The following is a 12817-nucleotide window of genomic DNA, read 5'->3' on the forward strand; positions in this document are numbered from 1 at the left end:
CTTTCAGTAACATGATGTTTATCAAGAACAAAAAATGTGGTTTCTTGAGGTGAATAAAATTGTGTTTGAGGGTTTTTTGTTTATGATTCCGTCATAAAAATACAGTATACACGCAAACTGTCTGGCCTGAGGTCCCCTGGCAGCTCTGTTATTGGACCTTTTATGTAATAGTAACTTTGTTTGGGAAAACAAAATTCAAGCAAATCATTATATTAATTTCCTAATAACTATTTTTTGTATTGCTTGATTAGACTGTGAGTACAGTAGTTGTAAATGTTGGTAAAGGGTTTCTTCTGAAATTCAGCAGGCATTCAGTGACTGAGTTACTAAAGTTGCTAATAATTTCTTTTTTAATTGACCTAAGGCAAAGTATGAGTGCTTCAGTGTTAAGAAACACCTTAAAAACCTCTCACATCATCTCTCTCATGCTCTCATTCTTTTCATAGGATCAACTTTACTTTGTGCTTTTCTATTTTGGTATTTGATGTCCCAAATCATTTAAATGATGAAAAACAATTCTTTGTAAATTTTTTATGTAATTTTGTTTTTATTTCCTTTGTAAACCTTTCATTTATTTCTCCATAAAGCTTTAATATATTTCTTTTATTTCTTTATGAAGCTTTAATGTAATTATTTTATTCCTTCATAAAGCTTTAATATAATTCCTTTGTAAAGCCTTGTGTCTGAATGGTGCTCTATAAAGAATTTGTCTTGCCTTGCCTTTGGATTGTAAAACAATTGCAATTATTTGCAAATTAGTTGGCAATAATATTGAGGTTATAAATGCATATATTAGTGTGTACTAATTGAAATAATTTGTACACTTATAATATAAACGCACATTTCAAATGGACATATAGGTCTACAGCGCCCTCTAGTGTCAGAAAGTGTCAGAAGGACTTTATTGTTCTCCCCTCGTCTCTCTGAACTTCAGTCAACCCCGTCTGGTTGTTTCAGTTGTTTGACTTGATGAAGCCTCGTCGTCGCTGCTGGTGTGACGTTCAGCGTTATATGGCGGAATGAGAGCACGGAGGGGATGCGGGCCGGATTCTGTCGGGGAGGTATTGGTGTAGGGGGATGAGAAGTGAAAAGGCGCACAGAGAGGAGGAGGAGGAGGAGGAGGAGGAGGAGGAGGAGGAGGAGGAGTGAGGAGGAGTGAGGAGAGTGAGTGCAGGACGCAGCAGACACCGGCCGGTCTGTGGACTCCAGAGAGAGAGAGAGAGAGAGAGAGAGCGAGAGCGAGAGAGAGAGAGAGAGAGAGAGAGAGAGAGAGAGAGAGAGAGAGAGAGAGAAAGAGAGAGAGAGCGAGAGAGCGAGCTGCGGAGCTGCGGGCAGGACGGATCCCTCCTGAGCCCGGACACAGCGACACTTTGGCGGAGAGTTTTGCGGCACCATGGTGCTGTCGGTGCGGAGCTGGGTCGCCAACGAAGGAGGGAAACACTTGGTCCTGGTGGGGAAGAGTTCACTCACACATCTGCATCTGTGCAGCACTATGTTGGGATCTCTTGGAGGATACCACACTTCAGTGTTATGACTGTTTTAAAAAGGCTGCCTTTTTTGTTCTCCCAGAAAGACAACGAAATTGGCTGTATTGTATTTTATTACTGCGTAATAGAGGTTTTTGTGTATTTTGTAAGTTTCCTTTGTAAGATGTAAATTCAAAAACAAAATGTAAAGAAGTTGGGTTTTTTTTCAAGGACAAGTAAATCAAATCAACTAAGTAAATCTTGGTTAAGTTCGAGTTGTATTTTGATTGTCATTTTGCTTCCTGACATTGAACATGTTCAGACTTTACTGTACATCCTGTACTGTTAGTGGATGAAGTGTGTGTGTGTGTGTGTGTGTGTGTGTGTGTGTGTGTGTGTGTGTGTGTGTGTGTGTGTGTGTGTGTGTGTGTGTGTGTGTAGATGCTGTGGCTGGGAGCTAACACCTGGCTGTTCCTCAAAACCTTCCTGCTGTACTCCACTGGCCAGCAGTACCACTACCTCTACAAGATGCTCGGGGTGAGACACGCACTTTGTTCAAGCGTACTTTACAAACATTGTGTGTCGTGGTTGAATGATTGAGGTGCCATGTGAATCTGTGGCAGGATTTGTTACAGGAAGCTCTGTAAACCTGTTATTTGACAGTGTCCATGCATAGCTGGAAAGCTGGAAAGGTCCCACTTCCCAATCCTGTCTAACTGGGAACTTCCCAGTGGGAATCAAAACAATCAATACAATGACGGTCGTTCATTTATCTGAGAAAAAGTGGTTCCAACTTGTGTAGTCTGTAATGAACGAACTAATTCAGAGTACAAAAAACAAACAAAGCCAGCAGTATATCTTACGGGCTGCATGATGTTAACTGATGACACATTGTGTGATAATATTACCATGGTATTACATATAGGATGTTAATTGCTTTGTCCTTTGAAATTTGTTCTTCCAATAGATTACTATTCTTTTTAATGAATCATACTATTTTGTGAATAATGGGGATTGATCACACTTTTCTTTTATATTGAAAATTCAGTCCCTTTGAATTCACAGTGCAGGAAACTGAATTTATCACACGTCGGTTTGATATCGCGATAATATCAATGAACTTGCGTTATATTGTGTATTCCTCTTCCTATGTGTGGAAGCTACATGTCTGAATAATAGTGACTTCATAGGATTAAATGAAGGGATTAAATTGATGAATAAAATGGTCTGGTGATGGTGATGTCTGGCCAGACTGATATACTGTACATAAGCCAGGTGTTTTGACAAAAAATTAAATAAATGTAAAAAATCGATGGTCAATTTTTAACATTAATAATGAATAATGTCCAATTTCTGCTTACCATTCTGTAAAGCATTACAGGCTTTGCCTCCTGAAATTATCCAGTTGTCTGTTTTGGATAAACGCCTTCATGTTTTTGACGCATTACTCCCGGCATTTAAGTTTATTTCTCTTTAAAGTTGAAAGCAACATGTCGTGACGATTCTCCATGTAAACCTCTGTCGGTCCTGATGTCTTTTCATAAATCATAAAACCTTATTCAGATTTCTTGGCGGTCTGAAGAGAGAGTTGCACACCTGTTGCTGCGAGTCTTTAATGGGCTCATTCTTTAGCACTGGTGTCGCCCCCTCCACTCGCCTGCTGTCCCCTCACAGGTGTCAGGTGCTTGTCTTTCCACAGTGGTCTGTGTGTCTGGACACAGCAGGTCTGCATTGCTTCCTTTGCTTTTTTTGCAAGTTTTGATTGTGTCCTACATAACCGCTAAAAAAAACAAACTTCTTCAGAGCAGGTTTATGTGATGAATGTCTTACTGTCACATGCTGGTTTCACGAGTCTGATTTCTGGCTTGAACCTTGATGATAGCCTTGAACTCTGTGCTTGTGTGTGTGTGTGTGTGTGTGTGTGTGTGTGTGTGTGTGTGTGTGTGTGTGTGTGTGTGTGTGTCTGTGTACGTGACCATGTGTTTCATACTGAAGAACTGACCAGCAGTAGCAGAGCCAAGGCTCCACACGCACATACAGTCGGGATTAGACTTGGATGCTTGCTGCTTGTTGCAGACTAATTTCCGTCACGTGTTTTCCTGGATGTTTCTTGATGCTTGTTTCAGTAAACCGTCTCGTCTTTGCTAAACATCAGTGAAACCCTACTCAGGCTTTTGTTCGTCTAAACCTGAATTCACATTTACTATAATCCCTTGTTGCGCATGGAGGCATGTCAGTTTAACTGTTTGGGAAGTTTGTGGTGAGGTTGCATTATATTCATTTTTTGCTCTTTCTGCCTTTTTATGTGTATACTGTGGTATATGCATCTCACTCACCAGGGTACTTGCACTTAAAACAATATATATTTTTGCATATTCAAGTGTTTTTATTCCTAATCACTTCAACTTTGCTGTTCACCATATAAATGCAATAACTCAGCCGTTAATAAGGGACAGTTTACCTCACAGTGACAGCTTGGACATGTTGAAGAAGAGAGTTTAAAGATGATACCTTAAAAAAACAAACTGTGGAAATAAATGCGTGTAGTTAGGACTGAACGGAAACGCAGATGAAATGTAGTGGCGAGCAGCGTGTCTGAGACACTTCACTGCCTGTACAGTGGGAGGCAAAGGGGAGAGAGGGGCAAGTGTGGGCACGCCACTGGTTTGAATGAATGCCTCGCCAGAGGGCTTAAGTTTGTGTGTGTGGGTGTGGGTGTGTGTGTGTGTGTGTGTGTGTGTGTGTGTGTGTGTGTGTGTGTGTGTGTGTGTGTGTGTGTGTGTGTGTGTGTGTGTGTGTGTGTGTGTGTCAGCGTGAGACGTAGAGATATATGTATATAAAAGCATTAATCCTGCTTCACTTTTGAGGATTTAGATTTACCTTCAGAAAGCATCTCATCTCATTCACCTGCATGCCTCACTGTGTGTGTGTGTGTGTGTGTGTGTGTGTGTGTGTGTGTGTGTGTGTGTGTGTGTGTGTGTGTGTGTGTGTGTGTGTGTGTGTGTGTGTGTGTGTGTTAGGATCTTCTGTGGTGTCGGGGATGTACAGAAAGCAGGATATCAGATCTCCTGCTTGTGGTTTTGCCGTCAGCTGCTTTCCTTTGAGAAGCTCTGCTGAGTTGACGTGTGTCAAGCTTTAAGAGGGCAAAGAACTTTCTGACCTGCTAAACGTAGAGTTGATCTTTGGCCTGTCGTATGTAACACCCCGAAAACGTTGCTTGTCTTACCAATGTCATAGTTATTTTTTACGAAAAATGTCCAGAATTAAATTCTTTGTTGTGACACCATTAAACTCCAGTATCTCCTCAGAGGCGAGTCTCCGGCGTTACACATGCTCTCCTCCATCCACACACCTTAACGTCTCGCACTGGTGGTTTCATTTTCTCGGGTATAATCAGGAGAGACGGCACCCGCGGAGCACACTGAGGCTGCCAAGAAAGTGTTTGAATGTGCTGAGTTTAGGAGACCCCAAAGCACATCCAGTTTTTCCACCTGAAAAGAGCTGTGGTTATTGAGCTGGAGCTGGAGATTTGCACAACCAGATTACACAGCTCACATCCTTCCGTGTCACTTCAGGTGAACTGCCTCTTTTTTTTTGTTTTTTTTTCCTCCCGGGGCGTCTCGTGTTGCATGAGGATGTTGTGAGAATGAAACTTCACCTGCGACGCGAACACGTGACTCAGTGTGAATTCTGCATGTTTGCCAGAGTTTGTGTGCCTCGTGAAGATCTCCAAGTACACAAACAAAACAATGTGAAGGGAAGCGTTGTTTTGGATTCTTCCTGTCATTATTCTGAGTAGACGTTCTAATTGAGACCTTAGTTGTAGGAATGTTGTATTTATAACATATGATGACAAACATGGAACTATTCTCTAAAAATACATGTTGCATTAAACTATTCCTGCCAGATTAGAGCTCAGTGTTGCCGCAGTTTTAGTTTTTCCATCAGGCCATGGATTTGTAAGACGTTGGCATCGTGTGTAAATTTCTCCCAATAAGTTATTTCAGATTATGATGATCTCTTAAAGTATCTGTCATCACTTCTCCATTTAGAGAAAGACAAAGATACACCAGTCATTGCTGAGTGGTGGAGACGTGATGCGTCAAGTTCTCAGCTGGTCTTGATTACCCCAATGTGACCTGGAACAGCTCAAATATGTGTGTGTGTGTGTGTGTGTGTGTGTGTGTGTGTGTGTGTGTGTGTGTGTGTGTGTGTGTGTGTGTGTGTGTGTGTGTGTGTGTGTGTGTGTGTGTGTGTGTGTGTGTGTGTGTGTGTGTGTGTGTGTGTGTGTGTGTGTGTGTGATCCCCAGCTCGGCTTGTGCATCAGCAGGGCAGCTGCTTCAGTGCTGAACCTGAACTGCAGCTTGGTGTTGCTGCCCATGTGTCGCTCCCTGCTGACTTTTGTACGAGGAACACACGTGGTAAGAAACACCCAGAGAGTATAATAGAGGGGAGGTGGTGGTGGTGGGGGGGGGGGGTAAGGTTGATTTGTGGGTGGGTGTTTTTAGGCAAGTGGCAACCTGGTTTGGGCTTTGTAAGAGACCACATGCGACGATTGTTGTGAGAAACACAAGACGCGTTGATAACATTTCTGCCTAATCACATCCACTGTCATGATACGGTTGTCTGCGTTCCACTCAGGTGTCAAGCAGGAAAACACGCAGACTGCTGGACAAGAGCAAGACCTTTCATGTGGTGTGCGGCGTCGCCATCTGCATCTTCTCCGGTAAAAAGGCATCATCTCACCACACTTTCATCCATGTATCACAGGGGCTGTGTTGACGTGTGTGTCTGTGAAATGTGGATAAATGAATCCAGGCTCTCCCGGCATTCCTCTTGTGCCAGCTGTGATGTGCTCCGTGTGATTTTTGCTGTCCTGTGCGTGCGTGTTGTTATTCTGGTGAGTCTCCACTCATGACATCATGGGAGCCGCTTACAGCTGTGAATCCGCAGGGTCTCTATTTTCTCTCAGAGGATCCCAGTTTGTGTGTCAACAGTTAATTGCACGTCTCACAAAAGGTGAACAAGTGAAGCCAGTCCTTCTAACCCCATTGAACCGCATGCTGTGACCTTTTCCTCTGCAGACATCCATCTATTGTGTAAAGGCCATGCTTTCACCTTTTGGTCTAATGACTAACTTGACTAATAACTGCAATGGTTGCGGATGAATAATGGAGAATAGTATAGCACTGTCAACTGGGGCCATTTTGGCTTATTAGAAAATCTCTGAAAAACAGATTTACGTTGCTTTTGCAGAGCACGGATACATGTTTTCTAAGCTGACTTGAAAACACGTTTCCTTTAACAAGAACCCGATTCCATTATTTTGTGTAGAATCAACACACGACGTCAAATGTTGTTGATATGACTTGTTTTCTTCAGCAACACAAAGTAAACAACGAAACATAGATATTTGATGCATCCCACCAGAAGCTAAAGGCTAATGTTTGACTAAATCAACAGTGTGTTTTTTATTTATATGACTTGAGTGTTATTCCGTGGGCGCTCAACTTTTCTGACAAAGCCTTCTCCTTCAGCATGAATAAAATGACAAAGTCACGGAAAGTCTGAGTAAGAACCATGTGCATGTGCAGCCATGTGAAGACAGTAATGTCACGATGTACCAGTTCATGTTTAGACACAATGACGCAACATACAACTGCTGTTTTTGAGGCACTGAAAAGCTTGAAACTCAATTAGTGGGGTGTTCTCTCCTGTGACTCCAGTGTTTGATTTAGTTTTTGACTTTGCTTTGGACAAAAAGGCTAATATCAGCACGCCAAAATTCTAAAAACCGGCCGACAACCTGCCTGGGGTTATGTTCTCACGTTCCAAGAAAACCCTGAGGCAGCAAATGACAATGAAGACGGAGCGGAAGCAGCGACGGGAGAGAGACACCCACTAAGAGAAGAAAGAGAGGAGAGGAAGGAGGGAGACGTGTGGGAGGCTCTGGGAGTGGGAAAGGATGTGGCCGAGAAAAAAAGGACCCTTGTGTCTCATGATTACGCCCTCTAATACCATCAGCTGTTGAATGGCTGCATGGTTAGCCTATGATGTCAGCGAGAACTGTGTGTGTGTGTGCGTGCGCGTGTGTGCATGTGTGTGCATGTGTGTGTGCCAGGAAGTCAGGAGGATTTTTGCTGACTGTTTTGCTGCATAGACAAAGAAATGTTTGTACTTTTAAGTATCCACTGGCAGTTCATTTTCCTTCTTTTCAAAGAATCGCAGAGGTCTTAGACATTGTCTGTGCACAAAATGTGTGTTTGAGATCAGTGTGGGGGGGGGGCTAACGCTGTTTCTTCTTCTCCAGTCGTGCACGTTTCTGCCCACCTGGTGAACGTCGTCAACTTCAGTGCAAGCTACTCGGATGACTTTCCCTCTCTCAATCTGGCTCGCCACAGAGGAGAGGTAAACACATTTGTGCTTTCATGCTTTCACAAGCCTCCGTCATTGAAAATCCATCACGTCTACGCTTACATACACCGCCTCACTACATCTGAGTGAGGCAATTTCAAACATGGTTAAAAACATTCTGCAACTTTGCAAAATAGTCTCTTAGAAATTAACCTTCAGCATGAAAAAGCTGGTCTTCATCGACGTTGGCGTCATCACCAGCTCTATTTGGGCTTGATGTTTAATGACAAAGCCATTGTCATCCTGGGGAAAGACCCATAATTATCCATATTTATAAGGTTAATTGTTGTTTTTTTTGTGTGATTATCACATGACTGTTACAAGACATTCATGTATTGGTCGTAAAACTGTCTCAGGAGCCAAAAAGTCCTAATTCTTCTCTGTCAAATGCTATTTGAATCAAGATCCAGTGCTCATTGGCACCCATATTTCACCAGAAGTTTTAAGATATTTTTGCAACATTTTGTTGTTAATAACATATTTTTCATCCTTTTTTTGTAGTCAAAGGTAATCCTAGTGAGACAGAGGCTTTTAAGGTCAGAACAAAAATGAATTCTGGAAAGTTGAGGTGTTTAATCGTTTGTCATTTTGCATGTTCTGGACAATCTGCTCTAAAGCACTGGGTTTTGTCCGATGTTGATTCTCCACTTCACATTCGCACACTATTTTCTGTAAAAAAAAAAAACATCCTTGAACAAAATAGTCCTCCAGTATATGGTGACATGGGTGAGACTTCAGCTGTTCTCAGATCATCTGACAAGCTCTTAGTGTGACTCACACTGACTAAATCCTTAAACCTGAAAGCAATAACCCGATTCAGGAAGTGTGGACACTGCCTACACATTTCAAAAGTGTCCAGAGTAGCAAGCCATGTGTCTCCTAACACTGAGCAGATTTCTGCTTCATCCAGTGACGTGTTGTTATGAATGTATGTTTTCTATTTAAAACATATGATTAGTCGAAAACTCAACTCAGACCTCATAAACACTCATATATTTCTCTTCTTCCTGCTTAGGACCCCAAGCTGATCATTTTAACTACAAGTAAGTAAGAATTACTGATTCTTTTTGACTAATATTTTGTGGAGTGATTGAAATATTAAATGTAGTGTAGAGTAGCGATTCAAGGTGGAAAGCAAGAATTCATTCTATTGTGATATAGTGATCACTTCTCGCATTGTTCAAATTAATTTCCTTTATTTAAAATGTGTATTGCTGAAGTCGGGGACATAAGTGTCTTCTTTTGTATGAGCGAAGACTAAAATCTCGCTTTGTGATTTTTACATGTTATTTGCTTGTTGTCTTTGTGTATTTGTGTTAAGTCCCAGGAATCACTGGCGTCCTGTTGGTTCTTATCCTCTTCTTGATGTCCATGTCCTCCTCCTATTGTGTACGGTAAGCTAAACCAAATCCATCATCGTTATCCTCGTAGCTCATGTGTATCTGTTGTGGATGTATTAATAGAGGCGGACGCAGTCTGTCTCTTTATATAAATATATATTATCATTTAGAGTGACAGGCCAGTGGAGCTGTTTGCATGACAAGGCAGAATTGCTTATGCTGTGTATCACAGTTGTTTTCAGCGCGTAATAAAGAAAATAATATGAATTTTTTTTTATAAGGAAGAAAGGGTGTGGTGAAGGAAAACAGATTTCGGTTGCTGACTGGAAAAGGAACTTTGATTTGAATGTATAAGAGCAATATTCAAGTCTTGCATCTACTTCTGTCAAAAAATGCCATGACACACATGGACCGTGTGTGTGTGTGTGTGTGTGTGTGTGTGTGTGTGTGTGTGTGTGTGTGTGTGTGTGTGTGTGTGTGTGCATGTGTGTGTGCGTGCGTGCGTGCGTGCGTGCGTGTCTCTTTGTGTCATGTCTGTTCAACTTTGTCTGGATTTTTGACTCATCTTGTGAACAGAAGATGCAGACCATGATGAGACCCACTAACAGAGGGGCTTTTACAGCAAATCACTGCTCTCAGGTCATGTGGGGTCAGCCGTGGTGCCTGTGTGTGTGTGTGTGTGTGTGTGTGTGTGTGTGTGTGTGTGTGTGTGTGTGTGTGTGGTTTCAGCAGTAATTGAACAGAGGATAAGAGGCTTTTCCAGACCACTTAAGGTTTTAGATAAGAGTTTGGCTCAATGGCTGGAGAGGTGGGACGGTGGCTGCTCCGTAGTGGAAGAATATTTGCATAATGAGTCACAGGAATCCAGTGATATTATCACTACTAACGCTCACAAGGTCATTAACAGTCTGTAGCCGGCAGTACTGTAACTGCATCAGGGTATCGGTGACAGTCACCAGAAGCTAGGAAATGTCTCCCATGGGCAGTTTGTGTAGTGTGATAAACATTACATGGGACCTATTTTTGGAGAAGGTTTAAGGATGTTTCTTTTTATTCTTTTTTTAAATTAGTTTTATTTGTTTTTGCACTGTTATTAGAATTCTTTTACTGAAGCACGAGACACACCTATGCACAAAATGTACCGAGACCAATGGTCTAATAGAAAACAAACTACAAACAAAACAAATGAAGAAAATTACACATATCGAACAGGGAGGGACCAAAACAAAAATCATCAAATAAATTGCAAAAGAAAGAAAAACAAATGTTTTGTTCCTTACTAAGCACCGTATTTGTAGCTCAATATGTTATTTTCCTGGTTGTTCCAAAGAAACATCTCATTGGTTCATTGTTGAATGAATGTGATGTAGCATCAGAGGCTATCTACACCTATATAATTACTTTTTAATACAGTAGCAGTGTGTCTGTTATTTTAGCAGGGGAATAAGTGTTACTGGGGGGCCTATTTGAGAGAAATTGATTGTTCCTAGTACCACTTCATTCCTGTGACAGCATTGACATCAGCAGGTTAATAATGGGTCTTTAAACAATTTCTTTCAGCTGATATTCTTTAGTTTTCCATGTAGAGATGTGGTCATAGATTCCCCTAAGGTGAAACAGAAAGACAATAGAAAGTAGAGATTATGATCAAATTGTGAAACATCATATGAGGCTGTTTTTAAGATGTACATTTCATTCTATTCTAAAGCTTTATGTTGACCAAATATTTTTTTCTCGTCCGAGAACTGAAGTCAATACACGTATTGTCTCTCCTATTTATCTGGTGTGTTTCTAGTTATGAACGTTTAAATGACCATGATAAGAAACCATGAAAATCTGCAGATCAATGACAAATACCTTTGGTCATCACCTATAAGCCAAAAAAGGGATTAAGAAATATTTGAGGTACATATAGATGCATATATTTGAATGCACCAAGTCGGAACCTTTCTACTTCCAACTTCAACCATTGAAGATAATGTCACCACCGTATGGAAAGAAAAGAAAGAAACCAAACATTTAGCCTTTTCTAATCCTGAAAGAAGGTGCATTTAAAGAGGAAGACTATAGTGTTTTTTGATCATGTTCATTGTTTGTTCATTGTTTACGGTGGGTTGTTGAGTGTAATGACCCCTTTATAATTGACCTCTGATGTCCTGCTTGCTCAGGCTTTGAGCAGGGAGTCTGTGTGTCTGGTCCTGAACAAACATCGTCCTTTCTTTCTTCTTTTGTGTCTGTTTTCCTATTGGAATCACTCATGTCCCCTTGTTACCAAGTGAGTGCTCCTCGTTTTACAAAAACATTTCTTCTTCTGACTCAAGTTCACTTGTGTGTTTTTTTTTTTGTAGGATGTCCAACTACGAGATCTTCTGGTACACGCACAACCTCTTCATAATATTTTACATAGTCCTGATGGTGCACATGGTTGGGTAAGTTGCATTCAAATTGTCCGTGAGGTTCTGTGCAGGAGTCATTTCTACTTTTTTAGCACTGTTTGTGCAGTTTGTCTGTACAAGATAATAATCTGCCTCACTTGAAATCTCAGCAAATATTAGAGACGCCAGTTCAGAACGGAAGGACTTGACATCATTAGGGATCCTCCTGTATGGTTTTATACTCGTAAAAATGTTTTGGTATTGCTTCATTCCTTTCCAGATATCAGGGATCTAATGTTTTCTTCAACAGAAATATTTTATATAATTGTCTGGCCTTGATCCTAATGCAGCTCTATTTGCAATATTAAAGCAATATTTGTGTTTATTATTACATTCATGACAACTTTTAGAAAGTGTTCTTGGTTATCCTCTCCGAACGATGCAGTGAAAGTCTTTTGATGAGGCTTTTCGTCATTTTCTTACAGACCTTAACAATGAGCAGAGACGATTCAAAGAAGTTAAAACTCATTTGAGATCAGGGGTCTTACACAGGCCAACTTGATCTTCAGTTGGCTGGACCATTATGACATTCAGCTTATGACAACTCCAAAGTTTTATCGCTTTCGAGTGAATGCAACGAACGCTTAGGAAAGAAAATCCTGCTTTGTGCGGTGATTCCCGTCAGCGTGTCGCATGATGTTCTGCAGCCTTTAGCAAGCATGTTTTATATAAACTCAACATTGTTGAATGTCTTTGATGCTATTTTAGTTGCAACGTTGGATTTTGACCTCCACTATTACTGAACAGTGAGAACAGTTTTATTGAAAACTTGCTGTAAACGTTCATCCATCTTTTATACTGTCCAACACAGAGACTCTATTGTTCATTCCAGGTTGCGTACCTCGAGGAAATACCTACACATTCACAACGTGCATGATCACATGATCACATGATCACAGGTAGCATGTTTAACGCCCTGGGTCCGGATCACCAAAGTAACATCGCGGTGATTCTCGTCTTTCTTTCCATCAGCGGAGCTCTGAAGTATCAAACCAACATCGAGGCCCACCCCCCCGGCTGCCTCAGAGCCAACCAGAGCAGCACAGAGCAGCAGGGCCTGGAGGACCTGGATCAGGCTGAAGATGAGGAGAGCAGATGCAGAGAGGAAGCTCGCTTCCAGCCACACTATCCCCAGGTCTGTGTGGGTGTGTGCACGGCTGGA

General features: G+C 41.5%; 1 protein-coding gene across 1 annotated transcript in view; it reads left to right on the forward strand.

The window, feature by feature from the left end:
• Positions 1-1327: 1327 nt before the first annotated feature.
• The window catches only part of nox4 (NADPH oxidase 4), a gene marked incomplete at its 3' end in the record, with an annotated part of 18919 nt that continues 7429 nt past the window's right edge, over positions 1328-12817 (forward strand). Inside the window, exons 1-9 of the mRNA XM_080459825.1 lie at positions 1328-1450; positions 1908-2003; positions 5777-5887; positions 6108-6192; positions 7777-7874; positions 8896-8923; positions 9202-9274; positions 11569-11649; positions 12628-12790. Of these exons, the coding sequence (XP_080315951.1) occupies positions 1394-1450; positions 1908-2003; positions 5777-5887; positions 6108-6192; positions 7777-7874; positions 8896-8923; positions 9202-9274; positions 11569-11649; positions 12628-12790 (792 nt within the window). The 5' untranslated portion in view covers positions 1328-1393. The remainder of the gene's footprint in view (positions 1451-1907; positions 2004-5776; positions 5888-6107; positions 6193-7776; positions 7875-8895; positions 8924-9201; positions 9275-11568; positions 11650-12627; positions 12791-12817) is intronic.

The sequence above is a fragment of the Lipophrys pholis genome (assembly GCF_963383615.2).
Source record: "Lipophrys pholis genome assembly, chromosome: 3".
Classification (NCBI taxonomy): domain Eukaryota; kingdom Metazoa; phylum Chordata; class Actinopteri; order Blenniiformes; family Blenniidae; genus Lipophrys; species Lipophrys pholis.